General features: G+C 39.8%; 1 protein-coding gene across 1 annotated transcript in view; it reads right to left on the reverse strand.

Annotated features, from left to right (window-relative positions):
- The window catches only part of LOC311507677 (LIM homeobox transcription factor 1-beta-like), a 45,592-nt gene continuing 25,072 nt past the window's right edge, over positions 1–20,520 (reverse strand). Inside the window, exons 3-8 of the mRNA XM_084572118.1 lie at positions 11,015–11,247; positions 10,643–10,818; positions 6,776–6,853; positions 4,605–4,671; positions 2,759–2,923; positions 1–1,215 (exon numbers count right to left, since the gene is read on the reverse strand). Of these exons, the coding sequence (XP_084428244.1) occupies positions 1,061–1,215; positions 2,759–2,923; positions 4,605–4,671; positions 6,776–6,853; positions 10,643–10,818; positions 11,015–11,247 (874 nt within the window). The 3' untranslated portion in view covers positions 1–1,060. The remainder of the gene's footprint in view (positions 1,216–2,758; positions 2,924–4,604; positions 4,672–6,775; positions 6,854–10,642; positions 10,819–11,014; positions 11,248–20,520) is intronic.

A 20,520-nucleotide genomic window follows, 5' to 3' on the forward strand; every position in this document is an offset into this window, starting at 1 on the left:
ATATGTTATTCAGCTTGTTCGGCAGTGTTAATGCTTTTGAATACAAATTCATATATATCAGAATCAGGTTCCACGACATTAAACGTTTCTGTCCTTATTTGTTGACACTTTCTCTGTAATTTAATAAAAGAGGACAAGAATTCAAGAGAATGCATTTCTTGCGTTTATTTGAAGTGCCTTACCACTTATGGTAAGTTAGCAAATTTAAAATACATCCTTGAAACGGTTGAGACGGTCTCAATGGAAAAATAAATAGCAAAGCTATACTAATTTGCACAAAACAACACAAATCCTGTGATAAATAGCAAAATCAAACTACTCAGTGAATTAGGATCTTTGTTTTCTTGTATTTTACAGTGGGATGATATTGTCTTTTTAAATAGAACGTATTTGATTTATTGTATATGCATGCTGGTGATAAATAAATAACTTGCTGTCCATCCTAACATGCAAAATTGGATGTTTCTCAAGAACAGGAATTACAGATAGGCCATTACATACATTCAGCGACAGTTATAAATCAGTTGGCTCACAGACAGTTTGATTTTCACACCAGTAAAGCTTGGTAGTTTGCTAAAATCACATCACCAAAACTGTAATTGCTCAATTTTACATTTAAAAACCACTTACAATGTTATTGATGTATCTATACCGATGATGCCTAAAGAGAAACATGTAGCCAAATGTTTCTGTGACACTGTTTGATTAAGACACTATTTCCCAAAAATCTCTGGCAAACTGAACTAGTCCCACTTGTGCTGTGATACAGATACTGCAGTTATCTGTCCAACAAAAACAGTCCAGCTGAAAACCCCCTGTGCACACATCAGGGGTAATGCGGAGGATTCAAGTTTCTATTTCAAGTTTTTCTTTCCTTTGGTTGGTGGAGGTCAGTCAGGTGTTTTTGATGGATTGAGTCACATGTCCCCGCTTTCTGACTCGTGTACTGCAGGGCAACCCGCTGGCCTGTGTTGTCTGTGTGCACTGTTGTGTGCTCACTGTGTATGGCCTGGGAGGGAGGGTGTGGCGGGTGGAGTGGAGCTGACAGTGACGATGTTTTTCAGGAGGCAAAGTAGGAGCTCTGCATGGAGTAAAGGCGGTCAATGGGATTTCCCACCCGTGAGTGCAAAGAGCCATCTGGAGTGGCCATGAAGCAGTCACTTAAACTTGTTAGAGAGGTGTCACTGTCAATGTCGTTGAAGATGGAATCAGTACCTAAGAGTTGAGAAGAGACAGGGGAGTCAGAAACAGCACAATCCAAATAACTGTATGATCATTTCTCACCTCTTTCATGTTACAGATGGCTATTTCATTCATTCATTGTAACTTGAAGGTGAGTTATGTTCCAAAATCTCAGACTACAAGAAATCCACATTTGGCCTTTAACAGCAGTCAACAGTTTGCTGTGTGGTTAAAGGCATATTAAAGGCATGGGAGATAAGGTCATACATATTTGTGAATGGTGTTTAAATTAAAAAGGTAAAAATATGAACTTTTTCAGAAAAAACAATTCTACTTGAATGTAGCGTTAATATAAAGTGATATGTTGTTCTACAGTTAAAAACTTGATTGGGCATTGATGCCTAATGAATGATATCAAAACCCATAAAACTGAAAAAAGAAATCTCTTGACAAACTGCTGGGGCATGTTAAAATAATTACAAAACAACTCTGAAGTACATTGTCTCTAGTTTTAGTTTCTAAATGTATCTGCTGGCATCACTATCAGAGTTTTTTTCCGCAGAATTCCACATCAGAGATACTGCAGTTGCTCGTGTGTGTGCATGTGTGTGAGTGGGTGGGTGGGTGTAGCGGTGTATGCACATTGTTCTCCTGTCTTTAATTGCAGGGGTGTGCAGCGCTGCTCTCCTGGGTGTCACTCGCTGTTATTGGACTCAATGGGTCTAAATTATGACAACTTGATGGGTCATCCATTTTTAATCAGCTGTTACACCTTATTGGCTGATTTCCATCACTGCCAACAAAATTGTAGAGAGGCTGGGAAAGCGTGGAGAGGTTTATAATGTGTTTCCATGGTGAGGGTGAGAACACGGGGAACAGAACAAAACGGAACTGGAATGATATGTTGATTCCTTTGTTTGCTCTGTCTGGTCCTATTACTGTGATATATTGAGTTAACATTTTACTTCATATATTAGTTAAATATTAGTTTCTACATCTTGTCTCATCACCGAAGTGTTTCAGAATTACCTAAAATTCAAAAACATAGTCCTCGTGAATAAAAGTCAAAACATTATCTAGCTGCCTAATAGATAGATAGATAGATAGATACTTTATTAATCCCAAGGGAAATTCAAGTAATAATATAATGTGTAAAATCAGTGAAGTACACAATCAGCTCAGGGGACACTGATTTAAGAAGCATTTGGTAGATGGTAGATAAAATTAAGCAAGAGTGTCTTTAGTGGCCAGATCAAAGTTATGCTCTGCAGTCTTAGTCCAATATCTCACTTACCTATTAAGTTCTTACACATTTTTTTTATTTTTTATTTATTGATACACTATCATTGTATTGGGTCCGTCTCTTTTATACTGTTAATCTCATATATTCTTTGTGCAATCATAACAAAGCCATTTTTATCTTTTATGAGCATACTTGATATAATGTATTACACAAATTGTACATATTTTACTTTACGATTTGTCACTTGCCACCTAAATGTAACTGAATTCAATACTGATGGCTGGCAGTAAAATGTAAAGCACTGTTACAATCATTACAGGATGTTACACTAACCGTAGGGGTTCATATGGTCACCAGGCATCTGTGGTGGGGTGAGACCCTGCTGGAAGGGGTCGGTGTTGTAACTGCCATGGTCCATGTTCACCAGCTGCTGCTGGCTTGGAGGTAGAGGCCCAGAGTATGAGCCGAGCAGGCCATCCATACAACTTGATATCACCTCTGCAAGAATCAGTGGCAGCAAGTGACAATAGGGTTACAACTTGTAGCTGTGTATTACATGCATACAATGTCTTTCTGAATTTGTGAGGGATACTCACATTCACATTTGAATTGTATGCTTATCACCATCAACAATGCTTAACTCAGTAATAAACAATGCAACCCCCATGCCCCTCGTCTGGAACATGCTAGCTCATTCCTGTAAACACTTTCACAGATATCTGTTATTTAATGATGGTCTATGCTGAAAATTATATTTGTCTTGCAAGGTTCTTTGTGTGTGTGTTGCAATATCGGGACAAACCATCAGCAAGGCTGAGTAGTAACAAGCCTTATGCACTTGTCAGTGATTCACAAGCTGCAATGTACTCAAGTGCCCATCTTCAGTAGCTTCCACAATGCACCACACTCACTCACCCACACTGGTGATCAGGGATTAGATAAACTCTATAACAGTACATTGCACATTCAGTATGATAGTATGTGACACAAAAAGTGACAAAAAGAAGGAATTCTTTATTTTTAGTCTCTCATAAGCCACTATTGTAGCAGGGCAATACTTCCAAAGACTGGCTGTTGTGGTTTATGTGGAGAAGTATGTGCATTATGCATGTGTCTTGGGCAAAACCATGCATGCTACACCTGATTCACCACATCATGAGGTGCAGATCGTGATCCCTCTAGAAAGCTCCTTGATTGCATTTATCACTAATTCAGATGCTCACATGTAATGCAGTATACAGTGTGTGCAAACAAAAGTATATCAGATTCCATCTGGATTTTATCCTGTTACGAGGTCACTGAGATGTGAAGTATATATGAGTCTTTTTAAATCAGGTCTGGGTTTATTACTTGTCACAGTGGTTACAATTTACTTTACATGTCTATATGGTTATATATAATATAATAGTAAATATGAAATTATAAAACCAGTGAGAGTATAGAATTGTCTGGGCACTGGGCCCAGATAATAGCAGCATTTTTTACAATTAGATATACTGTACAAGTAATGGTTTCTTCTTCTAAAAACTATAGTAAAAGCATTGTCTAAACTGAACACTGTTTTGAAGATGTCTCACCCATCACCCAGGAGACTTCATCCCATTCTAAAATCAACTTCAAACAATCCCCGTTTGTTGGTTTGCTTAGCTCATTTGGTTAACAGCAGCAGCTTCCACTATAATAAATCCTGCTGCTATGCCAATATTGACATGCTGGAAGTCCCTGAACAGATAGAGGCAGCGCTTGCCAAAGCACTGAGACACTTATCTAAACTGTCTGCTCATATCTGCTGTGGCGCATGGTGGCAATAAGCCCGCTAGCCATGAGTAACAGTGCTGCAAGGAAAATCACGGCTCCCTCTTTACAGCCCTTCCGTTGGAAAAACTCATATTTACCAGCAGAGATGGAGCTTCAGAATATGGGAGTCATGACTAAAGCCTACAAAACTGGAAGTGTTTGCTGAGTGAATCCACTCTGTTTATTGTTCCTATAATAAATTTAATAATTTCAAGCTGTTTCTTCAAATAATTCATAAATTACCTTACTCTCAGTAATCACCACCATTACGGTTAGAATGGACAGATTACATGTTGCAGAAGCTTCAGTAGTTCCCTTCTTTTTGTTACATGAGAGAATGTAGCTACTGCAATATATACACACACAGACCATAAATCCTCACCTTGGCCTAGCCTTTGGCTGTTGTGTTGCTCCTGCTGTTGCTGTTGTCTGCGGGCTAACTTCTTCATCTGCAAATAAATGAACACAGTAAACCGACTGGTGTGTTACTGACAGCCAATTACTGAGAAGACACTGTCAAGAGTACATGCAATATAAACCATATATAATGGATACATTTTCTGTATGTCAGTCCCTTTCTCTCTCTCCTGTATCTCACTTTTTTGTTAATAAAGGCATTAAAGCAGCAAATATACCAGAAATATATAGCAGAAAATACATTTCAAACACAGTATATGTGTCACATTTAAATATGTGTCATGTTTAAGAGAATGTGGAGGTCCAAATCACAAAAACATGGTAAGAAGAAAGTAAGAAACAGGAGATAGAAACTTGAGTCCAAGGTTCAACCACATTGGAAAGGTAATACAACTGGAGAGGAACTGACCAAAACTTCAGAGACTGCCAATCTTTGCCAGATGGAAGAGAAATGTAGGTTGTACATGACATAAAATCGTGTAGCAGAAGACGTCACTCTGTTCTTCATAGTTGTCAGTCTAAATTCTCTTTCTTGGTCAACATCAACTCCTGGTCAGACCTGGCAAACCTCAGAAATTCTCAGTATTTTATCTTAACTATATTTTACCCAGTTATCTAACATGCGGTTTGCAAAAGCCTCAGTAAACAGGTGACCACTAGTTTTCATCAAACATAACTCAGATTTGAGCACAAATTTCTCTATTGCTCAATTTGATGCTCAATTAAATTAAGTTATTATAACTTCAGCACAGGAACTAGACCACACCCCATATCATTCTATTTCCTGCACTTACCTATAAAACTGTGTCCTAACCCGCTCTGTCTCTGTTCGTCTCAATTCTCAACCCCCACCCTCCCCATCTCTCCCTTTCTTTTTTTTTTCCACCTTTCATTACAGGAACCAGGGGACAAGGATCCAAAGCTTTCTGACATGTTCCTCCTGGGTTCCTCTACCATCATAAGTCACATTCCTCCCCCTTTTCTATCTCATCCCCTTGACCCTTTTCATCCCATCCCTTCGACCCCTTCTCATCCCTTTTCATCCTATCCCCTTAGACCTCTTTTTGTCCCTTCCCCTCGACCCTTTTCATCCCTTCCCCTTGACAATTTTCATTACATTCTCTCGACCCCCTTTCATCCCTTTTCATCCCATCCCCTCAACCCCTATTCATCCCATACCCTTCGACCCTTCTCATCCCTCCATCCATTCGTCTCGTGGCCAGTCTACCAATAAACCTATTTGCATCAGTTAAGGTGCAGTCTTTATTAGTGCATTTAGTATTTGTAGCAACAGAATTGTGTGTGGGAACTGAGTCAAAATAAACTAGTATGTGTGTTTGAAGAATTGTGTATCCCAGTTTTTGGACAACAATGGGGCTCTATGGCACAGAGGAATAAGATACATCTGCCTCTGATACATACACAGTATGGTTTGTCCATTGATGGAATTTGACGAGCACAGTCACTCTAGTACTTGCTCTGGGGATTTCACTTCTCTAGAGTGTCATGAGACAATTTAGATTGTAACTGACACTATATAAATAGAATTAAATAGAAATTAGCCAACTAATTACATACCATGCTTCTATGTTCTCTGTGTACTGCAGGAAGAGGAGTAGTATAAAATGTCTGTATCAAACATTTCAGCATTTACTGTGATATACTATTGTAGAATGTGTGACTTGTGTAAACAAGCAATAGACTGACTGCAGTACAATTGGCTTGTCCGACTTTGATAAGCTTATTCTCCCAAATGCCACCAAGCCTAGCAAATAGTAGATTATAAATTCTTAATCCACTGGAGTGTAACTAATGAAGAGCTGGTTTAGACAACTGAGCACTTTTGGCAATAAAAAAAAGACAGTAAGAGCCCATTTTCAGGGAGAGCATTGTGGGTGATTAGGGAGGGACTACTGTGTGAGGCGAGGGATATGTGACCTAAAGAAAAAGCTGAAGACACCATTGGGCCAATTTTCATTAGCCTTTCATAGCAGGCTAAGATTACTGTCACTAATCAAAAATGTCCAGTGAGGTTAATACTTGCAACTCAAAATCATAGGAATGCTACCTTCCATGCCACATTATGGACACCCATTGATATAAACTGCATGTTTTTGCTGGGCATGCTTTACTGACCTTTGCTCTCTGGTTCTGGAACCAAACCTGGACAACACGAACAGTTAGTCCAGTCTCTGCAGCCAGGGTCTCTCTCACCTTCAAATCACAGAAGAGGCACACTCATCAGACATTTCTACATGCTAAAATCTGGTGTTTTGCCAAATGTCAGACAGGCACTGTGTCACCAGACACCCACTGGTATTATACACTGCCTGGCCAAAAAGTCGTCACCAAAAAAAAAAAAAAAAGGTCACACACTCTAATATTTTGTTGGACCGCCTTTAGCTTTGATTACAGCACGTACTTGCTGTGGCATTGTTTTGATAAGCTTCTGCAATGTCACAAGATTTAATTGCTGTCAAACAGTTTCCAGTTTGTCCATGTCAACAATGATTCTTCTTTTTAATCAAAAAAAGTTATGGACTTCCTCAGGGTTCTGTGCTAGGACCAATACTCGTGACATTATAGATGCGTCCCTTAGGCAATATTATTACGCAACGCAGCATAAACTTCCATTGCTATGCAGATGACACCCAGCTATATTTATCCATGAAACCAGATTAAATGAATCGGGTGGTTAAGCTCCAAGCATGCCTTAATTTTCTTTTTTCTACTTTTAAACTCAGACAAAGCAGAAGTCATTCTATTTGGCCCTAAACATCCCAGAGATTCATTATCTAATCACCTGGTTTATTTGGATGGCATTGCCTTGGCCTCCAGTACTACTGTGAAAAGCCTTGTCTCAGAGTGATGCTGAAAACTAGTTCATGCATTTATGTCGTCCAGGCTGGATTACTGTAATTCATTACTGTCTGGCTGTCCAAATAGCTCTTTAAAAAGCCTCCAACTGATTCAAAATGCTGTCGCAATTAGCAAGAGAGATCATATTACTCCAGTTTTAGTTTCTCTTAATTGGCTCCCTTTAAAATCTAGAATGAAATTTAAAATCCTCCTCCTTACATACAAGGCCCTTAAAGGCCTAGCTCCATCGTATCCTAAAGACCTCATTGTACCATATCATCCCAACAGATCACTTCAGTCTGAAAGTGCAGGCCTACTTGTGGTTCCTAGAATTTCAAAAAGTAGAATGGGAGGCAGAGCTTTCAGCTATCAGGCTCCTCTCCTGAGGAACCAGCTCCCAGTTTGGGTTTGGGAGGCAGACACCCTCTCTACTTTTAAGGTCATGCTTAAGACTTTCCTTTTTGTTAAAAGGGAGTTTATTCTTGCCATCTTCGCCTTCAGGCTTGCTCTGGAGGTTTCAGGGCGGGTTTCAGATCGGATTTTGTAAAGGATCTTGAGACAATGTGTATTGCTATTGATTCTATATAAATAAAATTGAACTGAACTGAATTCATTTTTCACCACGATCTTGTATTGATGATGGGAGAGTCTGACCACAGCACAAAGCTTTCTCCAGCACATCCCAGAGATTCTCATTGGGGTTAAGTTCTGGATGTCTCATGCTCCCTGAACCACTCTTTCACAATTTGAGAAAGCGTGGTTCAGGGAGCATCCTGGCATTGTCATCTTGGAATATGCCCGTGCAGTCAGGGAAGAAAAAATCCATTGATGGAATAACCTGGTCATTCAGTATATTCAGGTAGTCAGCTGACCTCATTCTTTGGGCACATAATGTTGCCGAACCTAGACCTGAGCAACTGCAGCAACCCCAGGTCATAGCACTGCCCCCACAGGCTTGTACAGTAGGCACTAGGCATGTATGATGGGCGCATCAGGGTAAGAAGAGAGGCAGATGTGTTGCCCCCATCACCCTGGACCAGGGTAAATCTGGACTCATCAGACCACATGACCTTCTTCCATTGCTACAGAGTCCAATCTTTATGCTCCCGAGCAAATTGAAGCCTCTTTTTCCAGTTAGCTTCACTGATTAGTGATATTCTTAAGGCTACACAGCTGTTCAGTCCCAATCCCTTGAGTTCCCTTCACACTGTACATGTGGAAATGCTCTTACTTTCACTATTAAACATAGCCCTGAGTTCAATCAATCAATCAGGATTATTTTCCGACCACATTTCTTCCTCGGTGACGATGGTTCCCATTGTTTTGATCCTTCCAGTTTTCAATAATGCGTTGGACAGTTCTTAACCCAATTCAAGTAGTTTCTGCAATATCCTTAGATGTTTTCCCTGCACAGGCAATATTGCTGGGGATGTACTGTAACCCCAGATTCTAAGAGTATTGCTCCCAATAAGACAGGATTTTATTTTTTTTTTAGCTGGTACAGATGGAGAAAGTATGGCCCAGAACAGGGAGGCTTATGCACTCTATGTTAGTGTTCCACTTTGAATACACTATGCCTTGCAAGAGCTGTTGTTACTGAGATGGGATGGTAAAATAAGGAGTGGGCGGGAATACCAACAAAGGGGAGAAGTTTTGAGAAGGTGAGGTTATATAAGCACTTTGCTCGTATCCCTTAGTCTTTGACCATGTTTCTAGGAGTAAAGCATGATTTATACTCCTGTGAGTGGTCTATGCGGAACCTATGCCGTAGGGAATTCCCCCGTTAAAAGCATGTGTACCTGTGCCCATACTGTTCTGTAATTGTGCCACTGCCACATATACTAGGTGGCGACAGGCCAGGTGTGTTGAGTTTTACGTTGTACTTCATGCAACGGTGAGTGGAACTGAGTGGCTCATGCTGGAGTTACACCGTACCTACACCATCAATGTGATGTGACTCATCACTTTATTTAAAGTGATGAGTTTAAATTAGTTAATAGGTTGTCTTATACACACCTAATGTATCTATCTGTCCATCTACTTATCTTTTCTTTAAATAAGATCCGGACAAAGTCTTGAACCAAACCTTTAATCATAGCAGCTGCATTCATATGTAGGCTAACTTATGTACTTCATTTGTTTTTCCTGTTTCTGATATGCATGGCGATATTTGCCAAACATATTTTCGCTGTACAAAAACTCATCCAGTCTTCCGTTTTGCCATCCTTGCCCCTGACCAATACAAATTCTTGAATGGCTCCTGGACCCCTCTGTTTAAATGTGCACGTCAGTTAGAGGTTCAATGGTTCCATTCTGAGTTTAGTAGTTACAGTCTTTTACAAGATGCCCTTAAATTTGAAACTCAATAGACAGGAAGGCATGTCCTGTGTATTTTTCCTGTGTACACGTTTGTCTACTCACCATCACATCTGCTCCTGCATGAAAGTGGGAAATTAAAATGGGATATTGCACACCACAATGGGCAACATTCAGTTTATGATTTAAAGGGGAACTACCGTTTTTTACAACCTGGACCTTATTTCTGGCATATAATACAATCGTTTACTCACCCATATAACTTTGGTATCGTTTTTAGTCCTTCAGAAGATATTTAACTCCAGCGGAGCGCTGCGTATATCCATATATTTTCCATTTTCTGAAACTCATTCATTTCACCAATATTTTGTTATGATACGTTAGTGCTATTCCCTGTTGAGTCCAGAGTGACACTATGGTGAGAGTCAGGACAGCCTGAGGTGAGTGCTATTCCAGTATTGACGGTTCTGAAGCAAGCTTCGCAGTGGGAGTGAAGATCAGATGGCAGGATGTGTTTCCAGCTTATTTTTTCTCTTTACTTGCTAACTGCTAAATTGCTTAAATGTGTGCAGAACTTGGGTCAGCCAGATCTTTTATACTGCAGATACATACCTAACCTATATGATACAGAATATCAAGCATTAAGGATTAATTATTAGTAAGGATTATGTTTTTGTGGTGGTCGCACAATTTTCGCTGTTAATGTTGAAATCAATGACATACTTTCAGTTTTCAGTCTCATTTACGGATTTTTAAAAGGAATGATAGATAGAAACAAGAGTGCATTAATTGTAGTTTGACTATCGAGCCAAGCAAATAACTTCGCACCTTTCTGCAGGGTTTGGAGGACACCTCGAAGGAGGCCTTGAAGGCTCTCCTCTGCTGGGTGGTAAGGATGGTGCGTGGCCGTTTGGGGCGACGAGGGTCTTTGCTGTCATCGCTAACTTTCCCTGAAGCAGGGAATTTCCCTGATTTCACATCCACATCCTCGTCCTCACTCCTATCTGTCAACAGACAGATACAGAAAACAAATTACAAAATTATATTATTTAAGTTTGCTGCATTCAAAATTCTCGATCGATTTGAACTGAAATGGTAATATTATTAAGCAATGCCAGATTTAGGCGCCATTGCAGTGCATATAAACTAGATGAATTATATTTTGTCTATAACAGTTTGTTATAAAATCCCCAGCCTGACCTGAGTCTGAGTTATCCGGACTGACTGTGCCAAGCAGGTCCCTCTCCCTCTCATAGTCACTCTTGCACAGTAGCTGCCCTTCTTTCAGAACAAACTCGTCTCCTTTGCACAGCTGACGTTCACAGACACAGCAGCAGAAGCAGCTGAGGTGGTAAACACTCTCCAAGGCTCGCATTACAAACTCTGTGGGTGCTATCTTCTCTAGACAGCCACTGCACTTGGTTGCAAATAACCTGAGGACAGACAGAAGTTAGAGTGTTAGCAATGTAGAATGTATGAAGATAATTCAGAGTCATTATGTACATTAATTTCCTTTGGAAATTTGTATTGTATATCGTTTTATGGTCACTGTGATCAGATCCAGTTATCAAACAGATTTTTGCCTTTGCATTTGTTCTTACAAACATTGCAGATATCTCTTACTGCAAATCACTGAAAGTCTTCATTTGATTCCTTTCTGTAGATTGTTCATACTTGTACTTCAAGATGGCCACTTATGACTGCATGTTAATGGAAGGTCTGAACAGGGCCATTGTTGTGGTTACACCTTTTTATTGCACAACTTTAATTCTGGGCATTTAAGACTTTGTTTCTTTTTTTCTCGCTTTTGTGTTATGCCCCTATAGACATGTTGGTTTAGAACATACAGGTGCAACCGTCCTGAGATGTATCCAGTACCAACCAAGCAAATCCAAATCCTATCAGTTCCCAAATCAAAACAGTTCAGTCGAACTTGTATGATTTAAATGTTCTGTTATAAAGTTATAATTAGAAATGTGAAATTATAATTATATACACATCAAAGAAGTTCACACAGTTAAAAATCAATTAGCTACAGCTGATGTCTAGATATCTAGTGTTTAACCTGCCAACACTTTTCCCACTGCATATACTGCACTGTGTGTCTGTGTATTCTGTAACTCTACCTCCATACAGCAAAACCAGAAACCAGAAAAGGAGCCAGATGTCTTTGGGCTAAATGATTGAGCTATTACTTAGCACTCATTTTTAAGTCTTTCAAGTTCTCTGTGTATTTGCAAAGCTTTTTGATGTTGTAATGGGCTCACAGGGGGCCTGCTCAAAGGCCTGATTCAGATGGAAAGAATAGAGACAATTTTCCAACCGCTCCCCGCAACCATCTAATGATCTTTCAAGAAGGAAGTGGGTGCTATTAGATGGGGGAATGTTACTGGACCACTTTGACAAATTCAAGATGCCTAATTTATTTTCCCATTAATCTTCTTATTAAAGATACCATCAACTGCACCACAAGTCGATTCCAAATGTTTAGGAAAGTAAAGTTCGCTGGCAAAACTCACAAAACCACAAGGAGAAGAGATTCGATTCTAGACCACAATTAGGAGAAACAAAACATACACTAGACATTTAGAATGAACATTATAAATAAACAAAGAACTAGTAAGAAAAGTGTCAGTGGCTTCACCATTTGTGGCCTTGGCAGAGAACTATGAATGGGGGGAAATTTCACCAGTTCCTTTACATCCACGTTTAGATGATGACAGCTGGTTGTAGGAAACTTGCCTCTTAAAAACGACCCTATACCTAAGATGATTCTGCAAAACCATGCATTATGTTCAGTGATTAGGATTTGTACCATTATTTGTATGATTTGATTTGTGCCACCTCTGCATCTCTTTTTGCTTTATATGATTGACCCACACCTTCTGGCACTAAGTAACTTATGAAGAACAGCATCATCTAATATGGAAGCAAACTGCTGCTGTTGTATATTTTAAAAATGCTGCCTTGAAGCATGAGATGGAATGTGTTTTCAGTATGACATCATATTTCCCTGCCCTTAACCAAATGATTTAGTAGATTAAATGCTGAGGCAAAAAAAGAGAAGAAAAGAAAAGAAAATATTGTTCAAGTGTTGATGGCCATGTCTGAAGGTTAACATGCAGAATGGCCACAAACACTGGCACAAAGTCTGCTGATAAACAGAGGGGTAAGAGGAACTAAATGATAACAGAACACAGAGGATAGTCTCCCTTGATGCATTCTCTATTCTTGGTGCCGCTAGTAGTGTACATAGAAGGTAATCAAAGTGGTTGTGAAATTGTGTCAAAATTCCTTCTCTATTTGTAAAAACCCTTCAAATGCTTTCTGCCACCATGTCCCCATATATGTAGTCATTCACAAAGTACTCAAACAATACTAATACTGGATGTGGTAAAAATCAAAAGTTCACAGAGCTGGATATCCTGCAGGTGCCATGCTCTCTATAAGAAAAAAAAACTGGGGTTCCAAAATGCATCCATTTGACCATCTGTACTCAGTGTATTGTTTTGTTGTCGGGCCTCACAGATCGCGCTGTGTATGGATTAGGTCTATGGTTTTAACATGATGACCTCAAGCTGAAGTGCAACCAACTGTCTGAGCCAAGACTGAGACTGAAGGAGACAACACAGTCTATAGCCTGCACAGAGCTCTATAGGCACATTCTTCTTCGGGACAGTAATGGGTGAAAGTGAGAAAAATTCCCACAGACAGAAAGAGAGGAAGGAGAGAGATGAGAGCCAAGGAAAAAGAAAAGGTAGCCAGGAAACAAAAGACAAAAGAGTGAGAGAGTTTTGTGGAGGGTCTTTTTGGGAGTGTGTGTTCGGAGCGCACGTGTGAGTATGAATGTGTTCTTGTTGAGCCAGACTAAGGCTCTATGAAGTAAAGAAATCTCTACTTTTAGTTGCCTTGTATTGAACATTGATCAAATTTCACCAGATTTTTATATCTGAAAAGCTAGGGGGGAAAAAAATCACCAGTTCATAATTCAAATGAACATTTAGCCCAATGCATTTTTACTGAAATTTCTGTAAGTGCAGCAAAAGATTATTTTTTGCATGTCTTTTTATCAGTGTGTGTTTTCATCCACTACTGCAGTCTGAACGGTGAGGACTGTGACAGGGCTTGTGCTCCACTCAGAGTTAATAAACTGTTGCAGAAGAAGAAGGTCTAAGTGCCAGTCAAATCTCAAACTGTAAAATAATATGTTATGTTTGTTTAATGTATTAAGTTGAGGACAGGGACAGTCAATGAAACTGAGACTGTCTCTCCCAAGACGACTCTCAAGGCATTCTGTATAGAGTAGGGGTTGTAGAGACGAGTCGACTAGACGGTTTCTAGACTTCACTACTGTACCATGACGCTTTAAGCATCATGTCGAGCAACTAGTTACTGATCAAGTGACAGTAAGAACAAGGACTGCTCTGAGAGGTGGGGAGCCCAGTGGGTCATTGCAGCAAACCAGCAGCGGTTCATCAAGTGTCTGGAAATACTTCACTTAAAATGAAGCTCATTCTACCGTGACATGCAGAATATGTAAGTCCGTCCAAAAATACAACAAATGTACTGCGGTAACAGAGAGAAGGAGGCTGCACATCTACAGTTTGCTGGTGAATTTCATTGTCTAAAGTTAGCTGCTATACATGGAGAAGGCTTCAGAGAAATACCACTTTTTTCTTTACCCAGCTACACTATCCCATCTTACAACACGCTGTGGAGTACTACTAAATGCTACTGATGGAGCTGAGTTGCAGCCTGTTTTTATACAGGCTATACATATCTGTGGAGCACACTATGTAGCACATGAGCAGTCTGTTCTCAGCATATGTATTCAGGTCAAGAATATAGATTTCATTGTTGCAAAGCTTTACTTTCTTCTGTGTTTTTAATTAGTGACATCTTCAGCAACTAGTCGATATAGACTTGAATTTTGTCACATAGCTGTCGACTATGAGGAATCTGAACTCACTCACCCCCTAGACCAAAGCCAAATCAAATGTCTTACACAGTTTGGCTCAACTATGTCTTCATATAGCTCAAAATTAAAATGGAAGACAAAATAAATAAATAAATAAGTAAATAACAGCGTGCTATACTGCCATAAGCATTAAGAGTTGAATCTGGAGACAGGACAGAAGAGGGCAGGACAGAAGGATGATGGGAGGATGAAGGAGGTAGCTGTAAGGCAGGTACAGAAGGGCTCAGTGTTTGGACAGCTGCACTCCTCCTCCTCCTCCTCTCTAAGTGAGACTACGCTCCTCTGTTCAACAGCTTTTCTCACAGTTGCCCATGTCTTGCAGTTCCTCTCTGTCAATCTTAGCCTCTCTGCCTGTCTGTTCAGAGGCTGACATTGGCACAATGATACTAAAGGCCTGGAAGAATGAGTGATAATTCAAAAGATGGCAGTCACACATCATATCATATCATATCATATCATATCATATCATATCATATCATATCATATCATAAAAAGCAATATGTTAATATATAGCAGACTAACAAGGAGCACATATAATTAATCTTTATCATTCTGCATTCTTCCAATTGTTGTTATTGTTTATATATTCTTCCTGTTAAACTTAATTCTCAAGTCACCCCACATCTCACTTGGATTTGCTGAAATCATACTAGCACTCTATCTGTGGTTTGTTAGTTATACACTTAACTTTGATCAGAGGCAGCATGCTGGTCAGCTGCGAGGCTTTCCAAAAGCTGCAAAGGGCTTTGCTGCAGAACTTCCCAACACATGGTTGACATATGGCTCAAATGCTTATCATTAACTGGAAAATTACAGTATAATGTCAAGCTGCTGTATACATCATCTATATGCAGTTTTCTTTAACCCATCAGAGGATGTAACTGGAAACACATAACAATGTCAGGAAACTAAATCTAAAAACCACAATGTGCACACAATAAGACTCTACACATCTATTTATCTATATAAATGTTGGCATGAAAGCTTTGTCTGTACCAAACGCTCATGTTTATGGTGAGTGAATCCTTGGAAACCAGATGTGACACAAGAATAGTCTATGAAGAAAGTCAGAATTTCGGGTTCACATTATGTAATGACACAGATGGACGCAACCCCATCGACCACTACATACATTTTCATGTGTTTTCATGTGACAGTTTTGCTGTTCTTATCAGTGAAGGGCTTTTGTGTTGTACTTTCTAAGTATAAGCCTGTTAAAGGCTGACACTTGCTTCTGCAATGCCGAGCAACCAAAATGAGGGCCACATCATCCAACATTAGTCTTGGGGCTCACTGATGAAAATCCATGCAGCCTGGTTCATCATCTGATGGAAAAGGTAGGCTGAAACTAAAAGATTGGAGACTTTTATAGCTGCATATCAATATGCATACTGAATCACAAGTTCAATAGGGACTTGATTTCACATGCTGTGTTAGCGTCATTCTTTAAACAAGGGTATAGTTTTTATTTTCATCGACCTACCTCAGCTTCTTTTTTCCAATACCACCAAGTCTGATAGAGCCCTCCGGAGAAAATTGACCGTCTACGGGGTGAATGAATGAGTGCATCTGATTGATAGCTGGGATCATTTCCATGCTAACAAACATGTTGAAGTGAGTCCCCAGAGAATCTCCAGGCCTTACTCTGACTTCTTGAGCTTTGGCTGAGCAAACAGCACATCCCTACACTCTGAATCCTGCTTTTATTTCCCCCTGCCTCCTTCACAATAATCTTTTGATTACTCCGACTAATTAAAACTCCAACAAGCTGCCACCCGAAGCCACCACCCTCCCACCCAGCCTCCTCCTTTAGGTCACCCAGCTCCCCGAGGAGGGAGGACAAACAAGAGAACAATGAAAGAACACACACAGCCTGTTTTTACTGCTTCATCCTTTCTTCACTCCTCTTATCCTCTTTAATCCTGTACCTCTTTATGCTTGTTAAGCTGCTGGAGCAGTGTGGAAGCATAGGGCACAGGGCCAGGGGGTCAAGGCTTCTCCAAAGAGGTGGCCCCTAGCATTGGTGGTCCAGGTCCTGGTTGAAATGCACCGCTGAGGACTTTTCATGAATCCACTATTGGAACAAACCGTGACTCCCATTGAAAGCTGCAGCAAACAAGATTTAAAATAAACAAGACTAAAAGTCTAGAACCTCTCTAGAAGCTGTTTGGAAAGGTCTATAGCCTCACCGCTGTGCTCTGTTGAGCCCCCATGTGTTGGAAAGAACCAACAGCAGAAGACTGGTTTTCCTATTTTTAAAAGCCTTGGCATGAAGAAGTCTCGATACATATTGTATATTGATTTTGACTGGATTTAGTTTGGAGCATTGCTGGACTACTGTATTGAATTTAGTTGAAACACAGGAATTTCACTTGTAGAAACAGCTTTGTCCAAGTTGGCTGGGTGACCTGCAGTATCAAATCAGAACCTAAGTTATTCCCAAACAACAAGTTCTATCCTTGCCAGTCCGCTCAACCTTTCTGGGCTCGGCTGTATCATAGATAGATAGATAGATAGATACATAGATAGATAGATAGATAGATAGATAGATAGATAGATAGATAGATAGATAGACTTTACTGATCCTTTTGGGAGGTTCCTGCAGGGAAATTGACATCTCCATTGCATACAGCACTGTCAGACGATGTACACGAATTAAACCCCAAATACCCAACGCCCAGAAAAAGAATAATAATAATAATAAATATGTCACTGTACATACGTGGCTATTGCACAAATATTGTGATTCATGACCTACTGACTGTATAATGAGGTGAATTAAAGTGCATTTCAGTCAACACCAGGCTGCCTCTACCACTGGTGACTTTAGGATGGCTTAAGGTTTAATAACATCATATTGTGAATAAGAATTGGTTCAAGACTTTAGATAAAACTGTTGTTAAAATATACACATCAATCCTTGGTGTAAATTGCCTTTAATCCAAAAAACAGGAGAAAGCTGACATGTCAATAGCCGTAAAAACGTCACCATCGGACTGCATCAGTTAAGTGATTAATTTCTGTTAAGCATTCAGTTAAAAATACAAATAAGATGAAAGCAGACATTGAAAACTATTTGAGCTCAGTGTCAGTAAAAAGATTCTTTTGTTGGAAAGGGCAGGTTGCCATGGCAGCTGTTGGCCGGTTATGTGATATTAAATCTTGGCTGGTATGAAGCCGCCTTGGTGGATACACCGTATGAGAGGGTGGATCCTCACTGTTCTTCTCAGTATTGTCTGTGTATGTGTGTTAGTGTATTTCTTTGTGGATATTCTGCATATGTAAGGTTATGTGATCTAATTTATGTACGCTGAAGATATTTTTATGCATGCACCACATGTGCAGCCATATTGAATATACTGTTATTATGATGTTTAAACAGCAGGTGGAGATGGTTTCACCATTACAGAGCAGACAGTGGCGAACAAGGACAGAGCTGAGGTTGCAATAGTCTGTTCTTGGCGAAGAGCAAAACAAAACCTCGTGCCAAATACCCCCCATGGAGAGAATGAAAGAAAGTGGAGGATTGTGAGTCAACAGCCAAAAGGTCTTTAGGAGATCATCAGAACTATTTGGAGACAGTTTCAAATATTAACTGAATGACGCCAACGGACAGATATACGGTAAAAAAGAATCAGGTGTTTATTAGAGATGGGTCACCCTACGTCAAACACACTTTATAAATCTGACTTGGCAGTCATAGTAATACACTGGAAACGGGGCTCTTCACTCAGGGGGTGCCTTGGGCTTGGATTATTTCATTTAGGTTTATGTATTTATTTAATTTTTTTTGAGTAATAGTTGGTCTTCTTTCTAGTTTTATGGGTGTAGTGAAACATATAATTATATTCTTTATTCTCTAATTGCGGTTTGTAAAGCAGCCAAACAGAACGCTGGGTGTGGAGAAATTAAAGAAGGAAAAACAATGCCAAGGATCGACAGTGATTTAAAGGTGGAAAGTTTAAATTAGTTTAACCCTTACAGGTTTAAGGGCATATTTTACAAAAGAAAGCCAAATCAAAAAAGTGTCTACAGTGTCAGCAAGGCACACTCAAAATAATAAAAACAGAGAGGAATACCAGCTGCAGAGCTCATTTTAAATGCCTCTTGTAAAATTATATGTTATTTTATAAAATCTTGGATCATGTTCAAATCATGAAAATGACAATCACAAAGAATTGCACAGGTTGTGTATGTTAGACATGTAGCACCCACCTAGACAAGACCAGACACCCCCACCCCATAGCAATGACACTCCTTGATGGCAGCAGCCATCCCCAGCAGGATGCAGCCTGACACAGACACACACACAAAAACACTTTAGGAACAACTAAAAAAAAAACATGAAGAGCAGCACAAGGTGTTGCCATGGCCTCCAAATTCACTAGATCCCAAACTGATCAAGTATCTGTGGGATGATCCACAGAGGCCCCTCCCTTCAACCCATAGGACCCAAAGGTCCCCACTAACACATCTGCACAGTATGTTATTTTGAGATTAGTCTTTATAGTTCTTTTTCACTAATGACATCTGGCTGTCCCTCCAACAGCATTTGCCCTCAACTGAAATCAGTCTCATTTTCATAGATACCATCAAAACCTTTACTTTTTTTTTTTTTTTTTTTTACATGGACAAACTTCGAAAACAGATTTTTGGTTTTAAAGCTTTAGACCAGAGCAGAAGTGTTAACACGGTAGTGGTAGACAAGATAGAATAAACACCTAACAACTAATTGTACAAATATATTAGCCATCAATTGCCTCTTATCAAGTGAACATCAACATAAGCAGCTGTTACTCAGCTAAGCTTCCTTCACAAAGATCTTATTTTTAAATATATTCAAAGAAACATGGTGGACATGGTGTCATTTAGGCATAAAGTCCACATCACTTGTAAATGTCCACTACTGAACAATGCTGAACTAGCCATGTTCAGTTGCTGAGCCTCATCTTGTAACCATTTGCACTAGTGTCTGTTAGTTAGAGAGCAACAGAGACAGATGAGTACAGCACATACACAGAGATAAAAATGAGTCTCTGAGTGTAGTTTCCAAGGCAACGGCCTGACCGAGTCAAATAACAATAGCGACACACCCCAAAACACAATGCAGAACTTAGTGAACGTGTGTGCACATCGGAACTCAACATACAATACTGTCTAGACGTTTCACCACGAGATCAGAAAAAGGCCTGGAAGCAAACCACAGCAGAGAGAGTTGAAGAAGAGAAGAAAGGCTCTGTGGATCCTGCTTCAACATGCAACTGCTCCAATATTCTCATATTTACGTGTGTTTATCTCTGTCTGGGGAATTTCTCTCTCCCTCCTGGGCAATCTCAGTTACTGGCCAAGTTACCGTGGCTTCCAAAGCTCTGAAATGTATTTGCGCGAGAGTGCGTATAAACACTGTGATGTGGGTGATGCACCGAGGGCCTTGGGCAATTTGATTATGTGCGCTATTGTTCGTTAGTAATATCTGTCTCAATCTTAATTTCAGTACGGAGCAAGCATGCACAGGTGTACCAACCACAGACACTCAGAGCCAAGTGGAATGAAATTTCCACTGGATGGCTGCTTTTTTTAATGATGTCATGGTGTTGCCATATGTAAGCAGCAAGTTATCCTTTAACCCCCTTTATTATCACAATTTGAATTTTAGCTGTCAGTCAATGGACACTAATAACTATATACAGCAAAATGGTTTTGTAGGTTAAAACTGCGCTAAAATTTT

The sequence above is a fragment of the Chelon labrosus genome (assembly GCF_963514085.1).
Source record: "Chelon labrosus genome assembly, chromosome: 22".
In the NCBI taxonomy this organism is placed as follows: domain Eukaryota; kingdom Metazoa; phylum Chordata; class Actinopteri; order Mugiliformes; family Mugilidae; genus Chelon; species Chelon labrosus.